At 37.0% G+C, this 22,444-nt stretch overlaps 6 protein-coding genes across 12 annotated transcripts in view; 4 read left to right on the top strand and 2 right to left on the bottom strand.

The window, feature by feature from the left end:
- Positions 1-146: 146 nt before the first annotated feature.
- LOC106307647 (photosystem I subunit O-like) lies at positions 147-1,077 on the bottom strand. The gene is made up of 3 exons (XM_013744660.1): positions 888-1,077; positions 726-798; positions 147-617 (listed from the first exon to the last, which is right to left on the bottom strand). Exons 1-3 carry the CDS (start codon positions 973-975, stop codon positions 341-343), a joined length of 438 nt encoding a protein of 145 aa, XP_013600114.1. The 5' UTR covers positions 976-1,077; the 3' UTR covers positions 147-340.
- A 670-nt stretch (positions 1,078-1,747) lies between these two features.
- LOC106310704 (GTPase LSG1-1) lies at positions 1,748-3,054 on the top strand. Of its 4 annotated transcripts, none has more exons than XR_001263853.1 (4): positions 1,748-2,003; positions 2,072-2,128; positions 2,205-2,289; positions 2,394-3,054. XR_001263853.1 is itself a non-coding variant. In XM_013747929.1 (3 exons), the coding sequence occupies exons 1-3, from the start codon at positions 1,878-1,880 to the stop codon at positions 2,256-2,258; spliced, it is 237 nt and encodes a 78-aa protein (XP_013603383.1). In that variant the 5' UTR covers positions 1,748-1,877; the 3' UTR covers positions 2,259-3,054. The 4 variants fall into 4 exon arrangements, 1 of the variants encoding a protein (XP_013603383.1); XR_001263852.1 differs by having other exon boundaries at positions 2,205-2,567; positions 2,648-3,054; XR_001263851.1 differs by having other exon boundaries at positions 1,758-1,818; positions 1,910-2,003; positions 2,205-3,054.
- A 373-nt stretch (positions 3,055-3,427) lies between these two features.
- Positions 3,428-10,479, top strand: LOC106311669 (serine/threonine-protein phosphatase BSL2). Of its 2 annotated transcripts, XM_013748921.1 has the most exons (22): positions 3,450-3,730; positions 3,802-4,203; positions 4,581-4,641; positions 4,726-4,804; positions 4,924-5,003; positions 5,095-5,189; positions 5,288-5,387; positions 5,470-5,539; positions 5,917-6,018; positions 6,095-6,176; positions 6,525-6,704; positions 7,044-7,311; positions 7,401-7,629; positions 7,779-7,949; positions 8,319-8,557; positions 8,658-8,742; positions 8,837-8,935; positions 9,009-9,208; positions 9,295-9,370; positions 9,493-9,628; positions 9,716-9,852; positions 9,931-10,479. In XM_013748921.1, the coding sequence occupies exons 2-22, from the start codon at positions 3,810-3,812 to the stop codon at positions 10,015-10,017; spliced, it is 2,970 nt and encodes a 989-aa protein (XP_013604375.1). In that variant the 5' UTR covers positions 3,450-3,730; positions 3,802-3,809; the 3' UTR covers positions 10,018-10,479. The 2 variants fall into 2 exon arrangements, with proteins under 2 accessions (XP_013604374.1, XP_013604375.1); XM_013748920.1 differs by having other exon boundaries at positions 3,428-4,203.
- On the bottom strand, positions 10,249-14,051 carry LOC106311670 (calreticulin-3). The gene is made up of 14 exons (XM_013748922.1): positions 13,738-14,051; positions 13,522-13,629; positions 13,189-13,381; positions 12,644-12,902; positions 12,470-12,526; positions 12,177-12,224; positions 11,947-12,033; positions 11,802-11,859; positions 11,640-11,707; positions 11,418-11,513; positions 11,212-11,268; positions 11,029-11,121; positions 10,894-10,926; positions 10,249-10,782 (listed from the first exon to the last, which is right to left on the bottom strand). The coding sequence occupies exons 1-14, from the start codon at positions 13,844-13,846 to the stop codon at positions 10,771-10,773; spliced, it is 1,278 nt and encodes a 425-aa protein (XP_013604376.1). The 5' UTR covers positions 13,847-14,051; the 3' UTR covers positions 10,249-10,770.
- A 1,048-nt stretch (positions 14,052-15,099) lies between these two features.
- On the top strand, positions 15,100-17,454 carry LOC106308256 (histone deacetylase 8). Of its 2 annotated transcripts, none has more exons than XM_013745402.1 (3): positions 15,100-15,654; positions 16,184-16,770; positions 17,072-17,454. In XM_013745402.1, the coding sequence occupies exons 1-3, from the start codon at positions 15,360-15,362 to the stop codon at positions 17,372-17,374; spliced, it is 1,185 nt and encodes a 394-aa protein (XP_013600856.1). In that variant the 5' UTR covers positions 15,100-15,359; the 3' UTR covers positions 17,375-17,454. The 2 variants fall into 2 exon arrangements, with proteins under 2 accessions (XP_013600856.1, XP_013600857.1); XM_013745403.1 differs by having other exon boundaries at positions 15,209-15,630.
- Positions 17,455-18,829: 1,375 nt separating this feature from the next.
- The window catches only part of LOC106308013 (putative axial regulator YABBY 2), a 5,649-nt gene continuing 2,034 nt past the window's right edge, over positions 18,830-22,444 (top strand). The window contains exon 1 of one of the 2 annotated variants that reach the window (XM_013745121.1): positions 18,830-19,138. In XM_013745121.1, the coding sequence (XP_013600575.1) occupies positions 19,070-19,138 (69 nt within the window). In that variant the 5' untranslated portion in view covers positions 18,830-19,069. The remainder of the gene's footprint in view (positions 19,139-22,444) is intronic. The other variant, XM_013745119.1, reaches the window with a different exon arrangement.

Raw genomic sequence — 22,444 nt, 5'->3', positions numbered from 1 at the left:
TTTTTCACCTTTATTATTCTACTTTCAGCCATTCATCTAACTCTTTTAAATTTAGAATCAAGATCATCAAGAAGCACTTTTGTCGACGTCAATGTTTTTAATACCGAACCTGATAAGTTTTTGGTCATGGTCCAATAAGGTTCATCTGAGTTTAATAATTTTATTAAGAATAACATCATGGTTGAACCCGGTGATCGAACCGGTTTTGTAAACACTGGTCGGCACTGAATGAAACATCAAATATAGGAAACGAAAGCAAGCTTCATTCTGAGTCATACTAATACACAGAACCAAGAGAGAGAGTAAGATAATAAGTACAGATGGAACAAGAGGGAATGATTTATTTCTTGAAGTAATCTTCAGTCCTGCCCTTAAATCCGATTTGTCCGAAGGTGAGGCATATGAAGAGGCCCAAGTGCCAAGTGATCAGCCACAACCAGAACTGAGAAGTGAGAGCCGGAGGAGTTGGGAAGTGAGCGAGCTCAGTTCCTATGCTCTCAAAGAAGAGACCCGTCAAGCTCTTCCCGTTTATCGCCGGAATGCTAGACGGAGCTAGCCATCCGACAAGCCCGAACCCCACCACGTTCAGATCTCTCCTCAGCCAGTTCCTCTCAAAGCTTTTTCGTTATGTAACACAAATAAAACTATTGTTAGAGAAAAAGCCCTAAAGATATCTTGAGAAACAAGTTTTCTTAAGTTCAGTTAAATATAAAAGGATAACACACCAGGTGAATCTTCCTCCCGATGCTCCGGCGACTTTCAGAGGGTTCTTCGCTCTTAATGTTGGTTTTAGAAAAGCTGAAAACATCACCAGAAATTACAAATCAATATGAATATTATATGTTAACTCAATTATTCAGATATGATCAAAAGAAAGACAAGAGTACATGAAGAGAGAGCTTTGGCCTTGATGGGAGAAACAGATGATCCTCCGAGACCTATCACCGTCGATGGGGTTCCAAATGTTGCGGCCATTTTTCTTCTTTGCTTCTTCCTGCCAAACTGAGCTCCTTTGTTTTATTTCTAACATCCACAAAACATGAAATAGATTGGTTCTGTGGACGACATTAAAGATTTCGAGGATGGTTATCAGTCAATAGCTTTGTGACACCTCAGCATATTCTTTGATATTGTGGGTCCACCTCTTGGATAAGATTAATTCCAGATTTTTTAAGAAAAACAGTCTCTCAAAATTTGTTTTTCTTAGTAGTTTGCATCTGAGAGCACGAGGGTTATTGGTAGTCGCTGTAGGTGCTGTACACATTCTTATTTATTTTTACACCATCAAATTCAGAGCAATCAAGCTTTACTTTTTATTTTGAAACCACAGCTCTTGAAATAACCTACAGCTGTACAAGTGCTCTGCAGAGCCAAATATCCAAAGCAGTTGTTTAGTGCTTTGCATAAAATTCTACAGCAATAAAATCTAAAGCCACAGCAAAAAAATCTACAAATTTTTTTCTACAGCAAAATTTTTAAAGCTACAGCCATTACCAATCAGATCCTATAGTGTATGTGAATATGTGATTATCATAGAGTCAGAATAAAATTGTAGGAATTATATAAATTTTAATATTCGTATTCTTTTAATTAACAATTATCATAAAGTTCATTGTGACAGTTAACAACTTAACATGTTGTCTTTGGTCACATGATATTGTCTAACACCAATAACAATAATAATATCGTTATTTTCTTGATTTTAGTAGAAAACAAATAAAGATGAAATATATGGACATTTATAAGTTGTTGATGTACTCGAGCGAATCTCTTTCCCTTGTATATTACTGAGAAGCTCGAAAGGAGAAAAAAGTTGATGTGTGAATAGGTTTCGTCATGTGCACTTTTCTATGTGACTCATTGCCATTTGCTTATAAATGCTTACTTGTTCTCATGTGACTGTGTTTAGGCTAGAGGAAAACGAAAAGCTTGTGTTGACTCCATTCGAAAAGAACCTCGACATCTGTAGACAGCTTTGGCGAGTGCTTGAACGTAGTGACTTGGTAAGTCCCTGGCAAAGTAACCGTCTCATTAAACGTCTTTGTTTATTTAATCCTTCTCCTTTTTTTAGATTGTTATGGTAGTTGATGCTAGAGATACACTCTTCTACCGTTGTCCTGATCTTGAGGTATTGCAACTTTAAACCCATCTGACACCGTATCCCTGATCCTTATCACTAACTTTCAAGATACATCCTGACACAGGCATATGCTCGAGAGATCGATGAGCATAAGAAACTCATGCTTCTAGTTAATTAACAAGGCGGATCTTTTTACCTCCTTACGTCAGGTAAGCAACCCTCTTCTGATCAAGTGGTTTGACTTCTATAGGGACTAGGGAGAAATGGGCAGAATATTTTCGCCTCAACAACATCCTCTTCGTCTTCTGGTCAGCCATGGCCGCTACAGCTCTCCTGGAAGGGAAAGTCTTGAAAGAGCAATGGAGACAACCCGGTAACTTTCAAAAGACAGAAGATCCAGAAGTTGTGATATGCGGCAGAGACAGAGCTCTTGGGACGGTTACAGTGTGAGGCTCAAGAGATCGTCAGAGCAAGAAACTCTAGAGCAGTGAGTGAGAGTGCTCTTGGGTCCCTATTTACATATACAAATTTTCAAAAAATTTGGGGCCCTGAGTCATATTTCATTAGGCTTGGTCCAGGACCGGCTCTGCGCTTGGGACGATGAGTGAGGAGAAGGTGGGAGGATACTAGGTGCTGAGATAGGTTCGGATGATGATGAGGAGGAAAGCGAGGAGGTTCCTGGTATTGATGATGTGCTGGATGATTTGAGCTCGTTTGATGTGGCGAACGGGCTTGCGTCTTCTAAGAAAGTGGCGGTGAAGAAGGAGACGGCGTCGCATAAGCAGCATAAGAAGCCGCAGAGGAAGAAGGACAGGGACTGGAGGGTTAAGAACGCAGAGGGTGGTGATGGGATGCCTCTTGTTAGAGTTTTTCAGAAACCTGCTAACACAGGCCTCTCACTATGTGGTGAATAGTGACAAGTGACCAAAGTGTAGTCATCGTAGCAAAGATATTAAGTTTATGTGATAGAGATGAGATGGTGTATTATCAGTCTAAGATACTTTTTTTGTCAACAGATACTTAAAAAGTTTTTTTTTTTTTTTTAATTTTTAGAGTTTTGTTAATTCTAGTTATTTAAGGGCTTTTATACTGTAATTTTGCTTAATATAGATTATGGTTTTGATTAGTAACTTGAGTTACATTTGATTAATTTTGAATTATTGGTAAAAATGAATTTGAATCTACATTTCTGATGTTTGTTTTTATACTAAAACAGTTATCTCATGTATTTTTATACCTTATTTGACAAAAAAATACTAATCAAATCTGTAAATTTAGCGTATAAAATGAATATTCGAAATCAAAAAGTTTCCTATAACAGAACAGAATATCTGTTATTTCCATTTATTGGTTTTAATTTCCCCAAAAAGAAAATAATTGCGAGGGAGGAGGAAAGAGAAAAGAAACTCAATTAAAAAAAAAAAAAAATCATAGTAGGAGGAGACGAATTTCGTTTTCCCGGACTCCGCGAATGTCTGCTTCGTTTTAATTTCCCTGGAAAATAAACTGTTTCTGCTTTTCCAATAAGGCCCGAGGATCTGCACCGTGGGAAAGCTAGGGTTTCGAATTCAATCTCGGAGAAACAGAGAGAGAGAGAGAGAGATAGATGTTGATCAGAGACGCGGCGGCTCTGTAGCTGGATCGATCTAAGTTAGATTTACTTTTTTTTTTTAAAAAAATTTAATTTCCTCGTTAGGTTTGATAATTAATAATGGATGAAGATTCGTCTATGCTCCCCGAGACCGATCAAGATCGGGACTCTCGTGGCCACGACGAAGCCCAATCTCCGTTGCCTATGGAGAGGGAGGCGAATCGCGACGAATCGCCGCCGGCGGATTCCGGATCGGCTCCCGAAGCGGCGAGTTCCCAGGAGCAGCCGCCGCAAGTTGTTGGTCCGAGGTGTGCGCCGACGTACTCGGTAGTGGATGCGTTGATGGATAAGAAGGAGGATGGGCCTGGGCCTAGGTGCGGCCACACGCTGACGGCGGTGCCTGCGGTTGGCGAGGAGGGGGCGCCTGGTTATATTGGTCCCCGTCTTGTGTTGTTTGGTGGCGCGACGGCGCTTGAGGGTAATTCTGGTGGCACGGGAACTCCGACTTCGGCTACTCCAAGTGCTGGCATTCGTATGTCTCTTTTGCCTCTTTGTCATGTTTAAAGTTGCAACCTTTTTCATGTGAGATTGGCAAAGCCAATAAGCTTGGTGTAGTAGTAGCTGGAAATAACATTGTTATTTGGATGTTTAATACTATATTAGCCAATGTTTAGAAATCACTAGTTGATGGTTATGCTTATAAAGGATTATTGTTTAGGCAGATGTTGGACCGATTTTTTTAAACGCCTAGACCCGATTTTTAGAACACTGTGTTCCATTAGTTCTTGGATCTATAGTTACGTTTCGCTTATAGATTCGCTTATAGATTCTATGTTCTAGTTCTTGCTGATTTTTGAGGTTCCTCGACTTGCACGGTTGTAATATATAATTAGGGTGTTCTTTGTGCAGGGCTAGCTGGAGCAACTGCCGATGTTCATTGTTATGATGTCCTTTCTAATAAGTGGACTAGGTGAGTGTAAGATGTGTACTTTCTTTGTTTTTCCCCCTATATGTATGTCTGGATACCAGTTGATTTGATGAAATGAGGTTACAGGCTTACACCATTTGGAGAACCACCAACCCCAAGAGCCGCACATGTTGCAACTGCAGTCGGGACCATGGTAGTTATTCAGGTAAGGGAAAAGCAATGCTTATTATATTATGTGAATGATTTAAGCTTGTCAATCGAAGATGATCTTTTTAAGTCAGCTTTGAAAATTGAAAGTGATTCTGAATTTTCTCTGTGGTGCAGGGTGGAATTGGTCCTGCTGGTTTATCGGCCGAAGATCTTCACGTTCTTGATCTCACTCAGCAACGGCCACGATGGCACAGGTTTGAAAATAAACCCGCCACAAGTGGCTTTCTTGGTTTAAAATTCATTTTATTAGTTTGTGTCGTGAGATAGGTTATGTTCTCTTTCCAGGGTTGTTGTTCAGGGTCCTGGACCAGGACCGCGTTATGGACATGTCATGGCACTTGTTGGACAAAGGTATCTCATGGCAATCGGTGGAAATGATGGTATGCATTTTTCAACGTTGGCTTATCTCAGTAATTTATGTTGGAGCATTATATTCTCCTTAAAGCTCCTCATTCTGAAAACCGTTTTAAACTATTAGGAAAACGTCCACTCGCTGATGTGTGGGCCTTGGATACTGCTGCCAAGCCTTATGAATGGCGTAAGTTGGAACCAGAAGGAGAAGGTCCACCTCCCTGCATGTAAGTTTGATTACAATTCCTTTATAATTGTGTGATTTGCACTGGTGTACTAATGTTTTTGCTATTTGTGCGCTGTACCTAGGTATGCAACTGCAAGTGCGCGTTCCGATGGTCTTCTTCTCCTCTGCGGGGGAAGAGATGCAAATAGTGTGGTAAGTGTGATTTTAGAATTTTGGCTTCTGCGTTGTTGTGAGATGTGAATTGGAAAGTATTATATTTCTTCCCAACTAAAAATTTAGGTGCAATGAAGAGGAGGATGTACATCCTTTCCGAAAAATAAATTAAACAAGAGTTTGTGTTTAAACACAGTCTATAGTAGGACAAGCTTAACTTCTATCCCAGACTTTGTGAAGCTCCTACGAGAGAAAACGAACTATAACTTCTATTGTCAACAAAGAAAAGATATTAGCAGTTAGTTGTTTATTGATGACCTTTATTTTGAGAAGTTGTCAAATTTGGGTAGAGTGAAATTTGAAACTCAGTGAACTGCCTTGGTCTTGAATGCTTGATTTGTTTTTGTAATTGATAGCCTCTGGCCAGTGCATATGGACTTGCTAAGCACAGAGATGGACGTTGGGAATGGGCCATAGCCCCTGGTGTCTCACCATCTGCTAGATATCAGCATGCAGCAGTATGGATCCTTCTTACTCTTTAGTTCTCTTATCTGGCCTCATCAGAATAATTAAACTGTTTGATGGCTTATCTAGGTATTTGTAAATGCAAGACTTCATGTGTCCGGTGGGGCACTTGGTGGTGGACGCATGGTCGAAGACTCATCCAGTGTTGCAGGTTAGCAAACAACGAGATGCAATCTGAATATCTGATCGATTTTTGTGATGTTGGATGGTTGATGAGGGAATACTTATGTTTCCTTGATAATAGATGCACCCTTTTGAGTCTTCTGTAGGCCATTGTTGAAATGTGTCTCACGTGTAAACCAAAGCTTTATAGAGGAATATGCTGCTATTTTTTTTGCGAATCGAGGTTGTTTTGGCAATACAATTATCACTGAAGCCTTTTAGATAGTTGAAATGTGGCTTATTTATAGACGAGAGCTGTACATAATTGTTTTATACTAATGTGTGCACTGAGTGGACCTACAGTTCTCTGATTATTTAACCTATTGTCTTTGTACAGTCTTGGATACTGCAGCAGGTGTATGGTGTGATACGAAATCAGTTGTTACTAGTCCTAGAACTGGCAGGTACAGTGCCGATGCAGCTGGTGGTGATGCTTCTGTTGAGCTGACTAGGCGTTGTAGGCATGCTGCTGCTGCAGTTGGTGATTTGATATTTATCTATGGCGGTTTACGTGGAGGTAAGGAGAAAAGCTAGGCAGGACTTAATTCAATGTACCTAATTTTGATCTGATAGTGTTAAGTTTCATAATTTCCTGCATGCTTCTCTATGAGGAGGACTGATTTCTATGATTGGATTTTTCACTGAATGTGGCACAATATACATCGTATGGCTGGTTTGTGGAATTACACTTTCTTAACTAGGTTTTGTTTTTTGGTTCAAATCTGAGGGATTATATCAGGATTTTAGTTTTGGATTTCTCCAAAAATTAGTTCCCTCCATCTTGTAATCTGTTGTACCTGTTCAATTTCAAAAGATGGCATCACACCTACTTAACTATCTATTTTTGATACTTTAGGGGTGTTACTCGATGGCCTATTGGTTGCTGAGGATCTTTCGGCTGCGGAAACAACATATGCTGCTTCTCATGCTGCTGCAGCTGCAGCAACAAATTCGCCACCCGGTCGGTTACCTGGAAGATATGGTTTTTCAGATGAAAGAAATAGGGAGTTGGCTGATTCAGCCGCTGATGGTGCCGTTGTGTTGGGAAGCCCTGTTGCACCCCCCGTAAATGGTGATATGTATACTGATATAAGCTCTGAAAATGCAGTACTTCCAGGAACTCGGTTAGCCAACTTCCTTAATATTGATTTATCTTGTGCTGTATTGTCAACACGGTGATGTTTGTAGTGACCTATCCAACACAACTTTGCAGGAGAACAAGCAAGGGTGTAGAGTATCTTGTTGAAGCATCAGCGGCAGAAGCTGAGGCGATCAGTGCTACCTTGGCTGCTGCCAAGGCACGGCAGGTCAATGGTGAAGTTGAGCTCCCAGATAGTGGTGGAGAAACTTCACCTAGTGGGACTCCTACATTTTCGCTAAAGCCAGATTCTATGGGATCAACCGGTGGTACTCCCGCAGGAATTCGTCTTCATCATAGAGCCGTGAGTGCCGCCCTTATTGTTTTGAGTGACATCTAAAGTCTTAAAATATATATTTAACACCATGTTCCTTCAGTTACTAGTATTTCTTACCCAGAGTTTCACGAGAAATGCATTTTTGGTCTATAATGGTTCTGCTACTATGTCACTAGGTGGTGGTTGCTGCAGAAACTGGTGGCGCCTTGGGTGGAATGGTTAGACAATTATCTATTGATCAATTTGAAAATGAGGGACGACGTGTCAGTTATGGGACACCAGAAAGTGCAACTGCAGCAAGGAAATTATTAGATCGACAAATGTCAATCAATAGTGTTCCTAAGAAGGTAAAGATTTTTGTTCTCCAAATGAAGTATTGCAAATAAAATCTTGTGATCCTAAACATGGGTTTAAAAAATACAGTAATACATTTGGTAAAAGTTATGATAAAGGGTACAAATTGTGAAATGATGCTTTCTTGGTGTGGCATTGATTAATCGTTTGGTTGCAGTGATAAAAATTGAAAGGATATATATATATATATATATATATATATATAATCTCCTGGTTTGCGTTACCACCAACTTACTTTGCGTTTTCTATGTTGTTCAACTGGGAATTGGGTGTCTAATGTCTAAAGATTCACTTAGTAGCTGGCAAGTGCCTACCTATTCTGGGGGTTTTTAATGAACTTTTTTTTACTTATGTGTCGCTAGGTGATAGCTCATCTTCTGAAGCCTCGTGGGTGGAAGCCTCCAGTTCGACGCCAGTTTTTCCTAGATTGCAATGAAATAGCTGATCTTTGTGATAGTGCAGAACGTATCTTCTCAAGTGAACCAACTGTATTACAACTTAAAGCTCCTATCAAAATATTTGGTGATCTATATGGACAGTTTGGGGATCTTATGCGCCTTTTTGATGAATATGGTTCACCATCTACAGCTGGAGACATTTCGTAAGTGCACCTCTAAAAATTCTGACATCATAGGCTGCTACTTCTTTTATTTTTGCTCTCTTTGCGGGGACATTGCCTCATTCTGTTGTATAATTGTCAGGTACATCGATTACCTCTTCTTAGGGGACTATGTTGATCGGGGTCAACACAGTCTAGAAGTAATCTCCCTTCTGCTTGCGTTAAAGGTAACTCTAATCGTATTATGTTAGTTTTGACTTGCTGCAGGTGTTCTAGTTGCTTGACCGTAGAGGGTTTGACATTCTACTCTCGTTACTGCAGGTTGAGTACCAGCATAACGTACACTTAATTCGGGGAAATCATGAAGCTGCGGATATTAATGCCCTTTTTGGCTTCCGAATAGAGTGTATTGAGCGAATGGTAATGTATTCTGCTTCTAAATCTCTCGTTTCTGTTCCACGTTTAGTTCTCTCATACTGTGGTTGCTTTGCAGGGTGAACGTGACGGAATCTGGGTGTGGCACCGGATAAACCGTTTATTTAATTGGCTACCTCTGGCCGCATCGATTGAGAAGAAAATTATATGTATGCATGGGGGTATTGGTCGTTCTATAAATCATGTGGAGCAGATAGAAAATATTCAACGTCCAATTACAATGGACGCTGGCTCCATTGTGCTCATGGATTTGTTATGGTCAGTACATGTCCTTTGTAGGTTGTTCTGGCTATTGTTTTTTTTGTCGAAGTCTTGCTAGTTTTTTTTAATTTGGAATTTGTTAGGTCGGATCCGACTGAAAATGACAGTGTTGAAGGTTTAAGACCCAACGCTAGAGGCCCTGGATTGGTTACATTTGGGGTGAGTAATTTTCCTTTGTTTCAGATTTATAGTTTGCTCCCAGTAACTTACCGTATCGAGAAGTGTTATTTTGCATTTCTTTTTTACCTGTACTATTATTGACTAATACTTGGCAATTGCAGCCTGACCGTGTCATGGAGTTTTGCAACAATAATGATCTTCAGTTAATTGTACGTGCACACGAGTGCGTGATGGATGGGTTTGAGCGTTTTGCTCAGGGGCATTTGATAACTCTCTTTTCCGCTACAAACTATTGTGGTATGTGCATGGACTGACTCACTAGTGCCATAATCTGATCGGATAGCTTGATGTGATTATTTATATATGTTTGGTTAATAATCTCAGGTACTGCAAACAATGCTGGGGCTATCTTGGTATTGGGTAGAGATCTTGTAGTGGTTCCTAAGCTCATTCATCCGTTACCTCCAGCAATTTCATCAACTGAAACACCAGAAGGACATACAGAAGACACATGGATGCAGGTTGCTATTGATTCACTTAAGTGCATTCATTGTTTGACATGACTATTGGTACTTAGCATGGTATTCTTTTTTGTGCAGGAGCTGAACGCAAATAGGCCAGCGACACCAACAAGAGGACGTCCACAAACAGCAAATGACAAAGGAGGTTCTTTGGCGTGGATGTAACGTAGACGAAGAGGCACTCGTGCCACATACATAACCGCAACCAAAACACTTGTAACATCTGTGCCGTCTGGTGTTCCTCTCGTGTTTTTTGTACAGAAAAGATGAGCAGTAGACGAAAGGGTAGAGAAGTCAGTTTTGGTGGTGGTTTAGTAGTGATTTGTAGAGTTTTATTCGTTCGGGCTTGTTAGTCCTCTCTTTCAATATCTTGTTTTCTTTCTTTTTTTTTTTTCACTCTTATTGATTTACCTTCGTTTTGTTTTGGTCTGTGGTATAGTTTCTTGGCGAGTGGGATATGAGTTGTTAGAATGGTAATGGTCGACATACATATCATCATCATCATCCGTATTAGGGTGTATAAGTTGAGGATTGGCTCTACTGTCTTTTTTTTAATTTATTCTGTATCAACTATCAAGTAAACATTTGTGGCTTTTGTATTTTTTAAAAAAACTTTCAGTTCATACATTTGTAACGTTTGTGTTTATAATATCATGAGACGAGACGATCTAAACTTTGACAATATGTTTATAAATATCCAACGCATGTAACTTCAGAATACATTTATGAATATATATAAATTTCAGCGATTACATTTTTACCCGCAAAAAAATAACAATTACAGGAAATGATACATATTACAATCATAGAAACTACAAAACCAACCATATAGTTTCCAGCTTTCTAGGTATGACTTTAATGAATACTTGCTTTTATTGGTTGTCATTGCCAAATCCCCCACCAGGCCACCACTGCGCCTTATAGCTCATCCTACACGAAAATTCAGAATCATACAACTTTAGAACGGTTAAAGATGATTCAGTACTAAAACGCATAAAGCATTTAAAAGTGGTTGAATATAAAACCACTTAGTTTACTTACATGGTAATCGTCCATGTAATCACGTCGATGGTGCTGTAAAACAAAACATTTATACATAGTCACTTGTGTTCCACAACTAACAGTGTTAAAAAGAAAAAAAACAAAAGAACTGAGTTGGTCTCAATGTGTACGTACCCGTTTGTAACGATGCCTCCTGTCCCTGTGTCCATACCGGTCACCCCTCTCCTTTCGTCTACGTTCCCCTTCTTCTCGTGCTATACGAGCTTCCTGCAATCGTCAAATTGTATGAGATCATGACTAACATAGACAGAGAAGACTAGAAAAGCAAAATAAGAAGTTGTTTTGAAAACTACAAACCTCATCTTCTCTAGCTTTTCTTTCTTTCTCAGCTTCCGCAAATAACTCCTTCTCAGACTGGTTGGTATATCAGAAGAGTATATATAAGCACATCAGATTACTACTAATAAGATATTTTCTATAATAAAAGCATGCAGAAACTCATTTAACTTTGTCTAAAAAGAAGCAAAAAAAAGATGATATCCTAAAGGCATGGAGAAACCTACCTCTCTGTGCTGAGCAAAATAGTCATCCACCATGCTCCTTGCATATTCTGGGTCATCACTGATCAAGATATTGTCAAATATTGAACCAGCCTTCACCTGCAGTATTAACAACATCAGTTTCTCAATCCAGCTGTGCACTAGATTGACTATCATATAAACTAACTATCTGGTGATGGATTGATTATATTGATAGTTAATTATTAGATGGAACTTAGAACTTACCTGCCATACTTCAATGCCTGCATATCTTATAGGCTTCAGAACATAAAGATCTGGATCATCTTCAAACTCTGAGGAAAACAAAAACGAGAACCTCAAGCTTATTAGCATCAACAAGAAGTAATCCAGCCCAAAACACAAATAACAAATTACATAGAAACATGCCTGGGTTATCTATCCATGGGTTTTTCCATTTTCCCTTGTAGTTCGGGTTCTTGATTTTCTGTAATGTTTTGATAAAATGTCAAATGGTGTTGAAGACAAATTGGCTTAATCTATATAACCATTGAATGACTGTTCAGTCAAGTACCTTTGCTTTCCAAGAACCTTTGTAAGCTGGATTTGGGATCTTTGGTGGTTCCCAGCGTCCGTTTTCTTCTTCATCCCAGTCCTCAGGCTACAAAACAATAAAAGAGAGAGAGAGATACAAGACATAAAGCTTAGCAACACTATCACAAACCTATTAGTTCCAACAAAAAAAGATCATAAGACTACTACTAAAACACAACTATAAACCAATCAATTAAAGAGTCCACATACCTCTTTAGCTTTTTGGTCTGGGATTTCACGTGGAATCGAATCATAACCCTGGTCACAAAAATGAAAAGAATCAATTGCCTGATTCAAACTAAGAATGAGCAGTATGTGAACTGAACAAGTAGTATTTTGAGTGTTCGGGTAAATCAGACATAAACAAAACGATTTTTCTAGAATATAAAAGAATCGGTATAGACATCCGCCTAATCAATGATCTCATATAAAGTTCCTAACTACCGCCTGATGAAATTAGTATGGATCTATATTGCTACTACCATGTTTACTAAACAAGTTACCTCAGGTTTGACATCCTCAGGGTCATCAATATACTCTCTGTCATCCCAGTCCACTGGCTGCAAAACAAAAAATGTAATCCATCATAAGTCATAATAGCTAAGCAAGTATAACCAATCATGCAAATAATTGGTTTAGCAATCTTCATTGCATTTAATAAAGACTCTTGGAGTTACCTTCTTTGCATTTTTAACCTTGATCTTCCTTGGAGGAAGGATGTCCCAGTCAGTGTACATACTACCAAACTCCCTCTCTTTATTATCAACAAGGACGCTGTAAGAAGCATCAGGCCGCAGAATAAATGTGTAGAAGTGATTTAACTTGTCGGTTTCACATTCCAAATCCTTTTTAATTGGATAGTTCTGTCCCTGGTATGAAAGTATAACATGAAGCTTCTTCGTCTGTGTGCCACATATATCTGGTCCAAACATTAGACTGCATAGAAAAAAAAAGTACTAATGAGAATCCTCAAACACAACTAACCCGACCTGATAAAAATGAATCCGAACCGAACCAAACCTGACAACTTGACTAATATTGCATATAATTTGGTAAACCGAATCCGATAAAAATGAATCCGAACTAAATCAACACTTTCACTGTTATTTCCATTTTGGCCTTATAACTTAGACCAAGGCAACTTGACTAAGACTGTATATAACCTTCTAGAAGCTGATGTTCACTAAAAGAAGACATTAAGGGATAAAGGCAGAAGATTAACCTGTAAGGAGTATCACCACCAAATTGCTTCTGGTTAACGTAGCCAGAGAGGAGCTTGATGTAAGCGCCACCACATTCTATGTCTTGTTCGATTTTGACTGAGTACTGGACAACAAGAGTCCGGTTCTTGTTACTAAACTCTGGAATCTTTGCAGAAATTGCGTAATGCTTGGCATCATTATATGTCTGAATACCTAAACACAAAAAAGAAACAATAAAAAAAAAATGCATTAAAGTTAAACCAAATAAAGATTCTATTGACTCACTTAAGTCAACTTCAAAGATCAAAACCAATACACTAGAGAACATAGGACAAGACAATGAAAGGAAGTACCTTTATTGTCGGGATCGCCGGGCCATTTACCGGCGGTGTGCTTAAAGGTACCGGCTTTGCCTTCGTTTCTCTTCCAATCAGATAAGACCCACCTGCTTTTCCACCCACCTGAACACATCTGACTAAGTTAGTTGCATAATTCTATAAATAGAAAGCCTAAAGGTGGAAACTTTTTTTTTTTAAAGAGATAGAAAGAATGTTGTGATGATACTTCACCTTCGAAGTGCTCTTCTAAGAAGATCTCCGAGAAAGCCAATGGAGTGAGGGTGAGAAGAGACAAGAGGAAGATGCAGAAAGACCTGAGCTTGTTTTGAGGCAATCCCATTTTGGTTCAGAATCTTGACATGGCTGGGGAAGTTGTGATTTGAGCTTTATAGCAAGATGAGGAGGAAGACGAGAGTGAGCATTGACCCCATGGTCGTTTCGTGTAATTACAATAAAACCCCTAAACGTTTTGTATACTTCTTCTTTCGTCTTCCATCAGTCTTGACTCTTGTTTTTGCTTTCCAAGTCGTCGCATGGTGGACTGTGGAATGTTCAAAGTCGTTTTTCAGCGTCGGGAGTGGGGCAAAATGACACGAATGGTCCCAGTGTTATGTTGCCTGCATTACTTTCATGTCGCCATTATGATATGTATACACATCATAATAAAGATTTGCCTTAGTAATTCCACTAATCCTATTTAACAACATATGATGTATCATATCATTTTTTGTTTGTTTTTGATTATGAAAGCTGATTACTAAAGAAATAATACGATATATGGTCATTGATCTGATTGGTGACTATTCTGAAAACAAACAAAAAGAACGAATATAAATGTACGAGAATAAAATAGCAGGAATGAAAATAAATAATTGTTTCTTCTCAAATTTAAAAAGAAATAATTTTGTTCTTTAATTTTCTACAAAAAAAAAAGAATGAGAAAGAATGAGAGGAAATTATTATTACTTTTGAATGATAATTTCTTTTAGGAACGTTAGAGAATGTATTATTCTTCGTCGTTCCTTGGTCACCATTCATACCCAATGATTATTTTAATTATTTTTAATTATTTTAAAATTTGCATAAAACATGAAAATATCCTATATTAAAAAAAACAACAAAATCTTTTAAAAGAAATTCCCTATGATGGATCTACATAAGTTTTTGTCACAAATATAGAGTTTAAAAGTAAAAATGATCAAAATAGACTTAAATGTTTTATAAAAAAAAATATATATACACTTATACCTCGTAAGGTTAATTAATCTAGACATTAGGGTTTAGAGTTAAAGAGTGGGGTATGGAGTTTAGGGTTCAAGGGTTTAGGGTTTATAGTTGAGGGGTGACGTTTTGGGGATAAGATTTCAAATTTTAAAAAATAAAGAAAGTTTAAAATTCTCAAAATAAAAAATGTTATTTTGGTCATTTTAGTTTTTAAAGTCTATTTTTTGTGACAAAAACTTAAAAATGTATATTTGAGAGAATTGCGCGTCTTTTAAGTATCTTAATACATTTATTGAAAACTTTGGAAGTAGGAAGTATTAAAACTTTGTGAGATAATAGAAATTATGGGCCCAAAATACAATAATAAGATTATAAGTGGGGCAAATAATAAACTAAGTTATTTGCAAAATAGGTCCCTTGAAACAATCCCATTTTCAGAATCTCCCTCGCCAGTAGCCACCGTCGGATTGAAACCGTGGGCCCTGAAACTGCCATCTTACCAAGGAGACTTTAGTAGAATCTTTCCACTTTAGGAAATGGAGTAATGAACCAACAAAAAAAGTGATTAGGAACTGCCATCTTACTAAGGAAGGAGATTGTGAGACTGTGACCGTACTCCATCCTCCACTATGTTCAGCTCAGATCAGACCTTCAAACCCCAAACCGACGCCGTAGATGTCTTCTGGCACGAAGGAATGCTCCAACACGACGCTGTCGAAGGCGTCTTCGACTCAGGACTCGACCCCGGATTCCTCGACGTACTTGAGAAGCACCCGGAGAACGCCGACAGAGTCAGGAACATGGTTTCGATTCTCCAACGTGGTCCCATCGCTCCCCATGTCAACTGGCTTCCCGGGCGTCTCGCAATCGTCTCGGAGCTTCTAACGTTTCACACTTCAGGTAGTTCGATCGATCGATCCAAAGGTAGAGACTTTATAGACTTTGATCTCTGTTTTCTTACATACACTCTGTTAGAGGAAGAGACTTTGACTCTGTTTTCTTTGCACACACTCTGATAAAGGAAGAGACTTTATAGACTTTTGATCTCTGTTTTCTTACAATAAGCTCTGATTAAGGAAGAGACTTTGATCTCTGTTTTCTTATATACACTCTGTGAAGAGACTTTATGAACTTTGATCTCTGTTTTCTTACCTACACTCTGATAAAGGAAGAGTCTTTATAGACTTTGATCTCTGCTTACTCTCTATAGACTTTGATTTCTGTTTTTACATACACTCTGACAAAGCAAGAGACTTTATGGACTCTGCTTTCTTACATACAGTTTGATAAAAGGAAGAGACTTTGTACACTGTGATCTCTGCTTTCTTACCTACACTCTGTTAAAAAGGAAGAGACTTTATGGACTCTGTTTTCTTGCATACACTTTCTTAAAGGGAGAGACTTTGTGCACTTTGATCTCTGTTTTCTCACATACACTCTGTTACTTGTACAGACTACATAAACAAGCTAATAGAGGCAGATAAATCAGGAGAAAGGCGTGAAATCTCCGCAGGTACTTTCATGAGCCCAGGGTCTTGGGAAGCTGCGCTTCTTGCAGCCGGAACAACTCTATCAGCAATGCAACACATTCTCGACAGCCACGGCAAAATAGCTTATGCTCTAGTACGCCCACCAGGCCACCACTCACAGCCCACTCAAGCTGATGGGTATTGCTTCCTCAACAACGCAGCTCTCGCCGTGAAGCTAGCATTGGATTCAGGACAATGCTCGCGAGTTGCGGTTGTGGACATCGATGTGCACTACGGGAACGGCACGGCTGAAGGGTTTTACAGGTCTGATAAGGTTCTCACGGTGTCGCTGCATATGAACCACGGCTCGTGGGGGTCGTCTCATCCGCAGAGAGGGTCTGTTGATGAGATTGGCGAAGGTGTGGGGTTGGGTTATAACTTGAATGTTCCTTTACCTAATGGCACTGGTGATAAGGGTTATGAGTATGCGGTGAATGAGCTGGTGGTTCCTGCTGTTAGGAGGTTTGGACCTGATATGGTTGTTCTTGTTGTTGGTCAAGACTCCAGCGCTGTAAGTTCTTTCTTCGTTTACCGTTGTGTTAGAGGTCCACAGTTCCAGTTACGGCTGGGACGAAACTAATCTATATATTTTTTTAATAAATATTAAATTTATTCAACAAAAAAACTCTTGTACAGTGTCTGTAACTTAGCTGAGAGTTTTGCATAATGTTTCAAAAAAAGACTAACAATTAAATTTTCATCTCACTGAAAAATCATGTTTCTATTGTTGAGACGAAACTAATATTACATGTTGTGGTTTCGGGGCCCGGGGGATTACTGAGCTTATCCTCTTTGTAATGTGGGATCTGCAGTTTGATCCAAACGGGAGACAAAGCCTGACGATGAATGGATACAGAAGGATTGGGCAGATAATAAGGGCAATGGCAGAGGAGCATAGCAATGGAAGGTTGCTTATGGTGCAAGAAGGAGGGTATCATGTAACATATGCAGCTTACTGCCTCCACGCCATGCTTGAAGGCGTGCTGAAGATTCCAGAACCGCATCTATCGGATCCGGTTGCTTATTACCCTGAAGATGAAGCTGTTGCTGTTGAAGCTGTTAAGTCAATCAAAAGATACCACTCTGAATTTGTTCCATTTCTCAGAGGGACTTGAAGTGGTGTAGTTTTGAATTTATTCCTCTTGTTGTAACATTTTGGAACATATATCAATGCAGATAAAATCAAGTACTATGATTGAAACCATCAAAGTCTTTGTTACGTTCCTTGCAGCTAAAGAGTTTGGTTTGGGAAGGGAAGGGACAGCTTCGGAAACCTGATTATGGGCTCTATGGTTACTTTGTAGGAAGCATTATTGCCACCCCACGGTCCGACCAAAGTTCAGTCTCCTCAATATGAAGATCTTGTAGGCTTTGGAGGTTTGGGCTGTGGCCCATGGGGACAAAGTAACAACCGGCATGAATATGGGTAAAAGCCCCGGATCCGAAAAACCGAACCAAACACGATCCGAAAAAGTAATACCGAATGCAAACCGAAATTGATTAAATATCCGAATTAGTCTAAAATTTTGGGATTTAAAGAACTGAAACCGAACCCGATCCGAACCGAAATATTTCGGATATCCGAATGTATCTGAAATAGATTTATAAACCTATATATTAATTATTTTTTAGACTTAATGTATATTAAAAAATATCCAAAATATATTTGGTACTTTTAACTTATCCAAAATACTTGAAAATATATACAAATAATCAAAAGTAAATGTCTTAAATAGTTAAAGTATACTCAAAATACCAAAAATACTTAAAATATTTATTTATTCTCTATCCAAATATTCAGACCAAACCAATTTATATGTTAAGTTTAGGTATTTTGACATGTGTTATTCAAATTTATATGTAATATATTATTTTGTCTATAGATTTTGAGTATTTTAAAATATATAATGAATTTTAAAATTTTAAAAATAATTTAAATGGGTTATCCAAATCCGCAGAGATCCGAACCAAACCCGAATCGAAATTTAAAAATATCCGAATGAAACTGAAATCTTTGACTCCGAAAATTCGAAACTCGAATAGATCCGAACCGAACCCGAATGGATACCCGAAGCCCTGCACCGATCATTTTTATGTCGTCATATTCTGCGAGGACACCTTCATTTGATGAATGACACATAAATCGTCAAAATGTTTATCAATTTAAATATATGCATTTCGTTGACTTGCATATCTTTCATGAACTGACTTCCATGATGTCATTTACTTAAAGATTCCGTCATTTGGCGAATGGATACATCAATGGTCAAAAGGTTTATCAGTGATAAATATAGGCATTTCTTCTTCTTTTTTCGACAAAAAAATAGGCATTTCTTTTCCTTGCATATATTTCCTGAACGACAAATATCAAATATGTGTTATATGCTTCCGTTCATGTATTTCGAAAGTCGGATGTCATTTTAATAATTTTCTTAAAAGTGTTCATTTAAGTTATATATACATATATAAATTACCCTAAGCAGAAAATTACGCGAGAACATTCATTTTATTCTTGAGTATTCAACTCTGAAAAAATAATAGAAACTTTATGTAAAAAAGAACATTGTAGTATAAGTCCCCACTGGTCTCCCTTCCCCTCAAAACAAACCCCATTAATCTTTTCAGATTTTTTGTACGCTTCCTCCACCCATCTCTCTATATCCTTCTGCTCTCTTATTTGCTTGCTTTTTCTTTAATTTATTCTTCCAAGATCAAATAGTTCCTTCTTTGATTTCATTCGCATACCTAAAAATTTTATATAACCCAAACAAGAAGCGAGATATTATTGAAGAGAAACCACAAGTTCAAAAATGTCTATAGATTTATCATCTGATCGTGTTTGCTATGTCCTCTGCAACTTCTGCACCACAACTTTAGCGGTAATCTCTCTCTCTCTCTCCTATTTCCTTATATCAAAAATGAAAATCTTCAAGCCAGTTCTCTAAAAAAAATATGAAAATCTTTCTAGAAAGAAAGAGTGTTCGATCGGTCTTAATTAGCTCAGAGATAGATCTCATTTTTCTAACAAAAATCAAACAATAAGAATATTATTTTTCTTTTTCTCAAAAAAAAAGAATACTATTTTCTATCAAACTTGATAAATATTTTATGAAGAATTTTGCATCTGGACATGAATCAACCTTATTCCTCTGATTATTGGTGAAGATACATAGGGGAAGTTTCTTGATCTCAGAAAATAAAGAAACCCTAAGTTTTTAATTTTACCTTTTTCTTTTGTGGAGACGACCCGTGATGAGATAAATATACCCAAAGAAGCAAAAGAAGTTCGGTGATTAGACCATATCTTAGTGCTCAAACAAAGTAAACACAAAGGAAACAGCTCCTGATCAGATTTAGGGTTCTATGTGTCGGTTTGTAGTCTACAACCAAGCATCTTCTTTCCCTAATTTCACAATACTGTGAAGGTTTTGCTTTGGTGTTTCAGTAAAGCCATAATTTTCTTAAATACTACTCATAATTCCCTAAATTCCAATTGTCATTAATATTTCCTGGACTTATTTTTGGGTGAACCTCTAGGTTCACCAACCAATAAGATTGTGTTATTTCATATTTGATATCTTTTAAAAAAGGAAACAAATATTATTAAATTATATTATCTTTTTAAAATTAAAAGGTAAAAATAAATAAATAAAAAATAGTAGTAATTACAAAAAAAATATTTTTAACGTCGTCATCAAAACATTAAACCCTAAATCCTAATCTCTAAACCCTAAATCCTAAACCCTAAACCCTTGGGTAAACTCTAAACCCTAGGTTAAATCTTAAACTCTAGGATAAATCTTAAACTCTAGGATAAATCTTAAACTCTAAATCAAAATCACTAAACACTAAAACACTCAACGGTTTAAGGTTTAGGATTTAGGGTTTAGAGTTTTAGGGTTTAGTATTTTTATTTAGAGTTTAGGATTTATCCAAGAGTTTAGGGTTTACCCAAGGATTTAGAGTTTACCCAAGGGTTTAGGGTTTACCCAAAGGTTTAGGTTTACCCAAGGGTTTAGGGTTTAAGATTTAGGATTTAGGGATTAGGGATTAGGATCTAGGGTTTAGTGTTTTGCTGACGACGTTAAATTTTTTTTTTAGTTCTTTTTTCTGTAACTGCTATTTTTTTTTTTACTTTTTTATTTTAAAAACATAATATAACTTGATAATATTTTGTTTTCTTTTTAAAAAAATATCGAATTTGAAATAAAAAAATTCTATTGGCCGGTGAACCTAAAGGTTCACCCTAGGGGTTGAACCCAAGAATAACTCTATTTCCTGTGGAGGGAATTGGTAGATAGACGTTGGTGCCTGCATCCCTGTGATACAGGCTCAAAAACTTTCAGTAAGTTTTCCAGCTTTATATAGTCTGACTTCATATTATCTTTTGAAATATATAACTGTAGTATGTGACACATGTATATGCATATATCATATCAAACTATTAATCATAGATCTTTGATTTAGAAAGCGTGGTCCATGTAAAAAAATGTTTACATCACATCGCCAGCTGAATTTTTTTTTTTAAACATTTTTTATTCTCAATTTTTTTTCTTCAGTGAGTTGAAGTTAATTTGTTATTGTATGTATATTATGGTTTCAAAATTTAATTTAAATTTCACTGTTTTCCAGCTTTGTAGGCTGGCTTAATATTATATGTGCAACATACAAATCATATTGGTCTATGATCTATAAGCTATCATGAAAAAACTGACTAGAGTGTTATCCCAAACATCATAACTTGTATATAATTAAGTTCGCTACTGTGTGAGTTGTCAAAAGTTAAAACATAAGCAATCAGGAGACATTCTTGTAAGTTGATTATTTACAGTTATCCTACATATAAATAAATAGTAGAGCTGTAGCGTGACTCTGATTAGGGACCAAAACGACCACATTTAATCAAAAAATGCTGAAGGTCGTCTTGCACAAAATAGGGGTGGTATTGTAGCGGATAGTACAAAAGATTTGTTCTACCCAGTTCGAGCAACAATTTTTTTGATCTATGCAAAAGCTGCAGACTGTTAAATCATGGCCGATCTTGACCATTTAGGATTGGATATGTACACAAAAATAAAAGAAGATTATAATTTAAGATGGTACCATCACATATTGTGTTAAGGACTTTATGGGCTGTAGTTAAGGTCAAGTCGTTTTCTAACATGACTGTCTTTTCCTTACAAGCTTCATCAACCATTCTTCATATCTTTGCTATCTTTTATCATGTTGCCTTGAGGATTGTGTGTCAGACATATAACTAATCAGAACCCACCCTACGCAAAAATACACCCATCTCATATACAAACATATATATAGAGATTCTAAAGTTACTGTTTTATACAATGTTTTTCAATTAATAATAAAATGAAAGTAGAAGCATGCATGACAGTTATCAGTGTTTTGGATCCGAGTAAAAATATGATTGTACTTGATAATTCTTCTAACTTTTTTATGTTCTAAAAATAAAATAAAAACTACTATAGGACTATCTTTAATTTACATGTATATTAAAAAAATTAATTATCTGATTTCATTTCATATAAACACAAACCATTGTTTTAATTAAGAAGGTACTATGTAAATTGTTCCCTATATATAATTGAAGGTACTAGACCACGCAAATATTTTGTTTATTTTGTTTATTTTTTTGTCAGCAAATATTTTGTTTATTTATTTGTGAATAATTACAGAAACTACAAATGAAATATATTCTGAAATAAACGTTAAATAATATTAATCTTCAGTTGATTTATTATGCATTTTATTTGACTGATCTATTTGTAAGTCAACAAAAGAAAACCTATAGTTTGCTTTATCCTCGAAATTCTTAGTTGGATATGCATTTGTCAAATCAAATTACTGTTCTATGATTAACCAAAAATGTACTGTTCCATATAGGATGGAATAGTTAACATAAATAATATTTAAAACGTCCTCATTTAAATAGGAACTTTTTTTGGGTTCACCCCCTATGGTGAACCTTTAGGTTCACCAACCAATAGAAAGTTGTCATTTTAGATCTAGTATCTTTTAATTAAGGAAATAAAATAACTTGCCAAATTATATTATGCTTTTAAAATAAAAAATAAAAAATTAAATAAATAAAAATAACAATATTTCTAAAAAAATATTATTTAAAAAAAATATTTATTTTTAAGATTTAGAGTTTAGTGTTTAAGATTAAG

Source organism: Brassica oleracea, chromosome C8, assembly GCF_000695525.1.
Source record: "Brassica oleracea var. oleracea cultivar TO1000 chromosome C8, BOL, whole genome shotgun sequence".
Classification (NCBI taxonomy): domain Eukaryota; kingdom Viridiplantae; phylum Streptophyta; class Magnoliopsida; order Brassicales; family Brassicaceae; genus Brassica; species Brassica oleracea.
This window is presented reverse-complemented; position numbering and strand designations above follow the sequence as displayed.

Coding starts and splice junctions, on each gene's coding strand:
- LOC106311670 (XM_013748922.1), bottom strand. CDS start 13,846: ATGGGATTGCCTCAAAACAAGCTCAGGTCTTTCTGCATCTTCCTCTTG. Junction 13,382..13,521: donor CGGCGATCCCGACAATAAAG/GTACTTCCTTTC, acceptor TTTTGTGTTTAG/GTATTCAGACATATAATGAT. Junction 11,708..11,801: donor CCCATGGATAGATAACCCAG/GCATGTTTCTAT, acceptor TGTTTTCCTCAG/AGTTTGAAGATGATCCAGAT.
- LOC106311669 (XM_013748920.1), top strand. CDS start 3,792: ATGGATGAAGATTCGTCTATGCTCCCCGAGACCGATCAAGATCGGGAC. Junction 5,004..5,094: donor CAACGGCCACGATGGCACAG/GTTTGAAAATAA, acceptor TTCTCTTTCCAG/GGTTGTTGTTCAGGGTCCTG. Junction 9,371..9,492: donor CTGGATTGGTTACATTTGGG/GTGAGTAATTTT, acceptor TGGCAATTGCAG/CCTGACCGTGTCATGGAGTT.
- LOC106307647 (XM_013744660.1), bottom strand. CDS start 975: ATGGCCGCAACATTTGGAACCCCATCGACGGTGATAGGTCTCGGAGGA. Junction 799..887: donor GGCCAAAGCTCTCTCTTCAT/GTACTCTTGTCT, acceptor TGATGTTTTCAG/CTTTTCTAAAACCAACATTA. Junction 618..725: donor TCGGGAGGAAGATTCACCTG/GTGTGTTATCCT, acceptor ATAACGAAAAAG/CTTTGAGAGGAACTGGCTGA.
- LOC106310704 (XM_013747929.1), top strand. CDS start 1,878: ATGCTTACTTGTTCTCATGTGACTGTGTTTAGGCTAGAGGAAAACGAA. Junction 2,004..2,071: donor TGCTTGAACGTAGTGACTTG/GTAAGTCCCTGG, acceptor TCCTTTTTTTAG/ATTGTTATGGTAGTTGATGC. Junction 2,129..2,204: donor ACCGTTGTCCTGATCTTGAG/GTATTGCAACTT, acceptor ATCCTGACACAG/GCATATGCTCGAGAGATCGA.
- LOC106308256 (XM_013745402.1), top strand. CDS start 15,360: ATGTTCAGCTCAGATCAGACCTTCAAACCCCAAACCGACGCCGTAGAT. Junction 15,655..16,183: donor TTCGATCGATCGATCCAAAG/GTAGAGACTTTA, acceptor TTACTTGTACAG/ACTACATAAACAAGCTAATA. Junction 16,771..17,071: donor TTGGTCAAGACTCCAGCGCT/GTAAGTTCTTTC, acceptor TGGGATCTGCAG/TTTGATCCAAACGGGAGACA.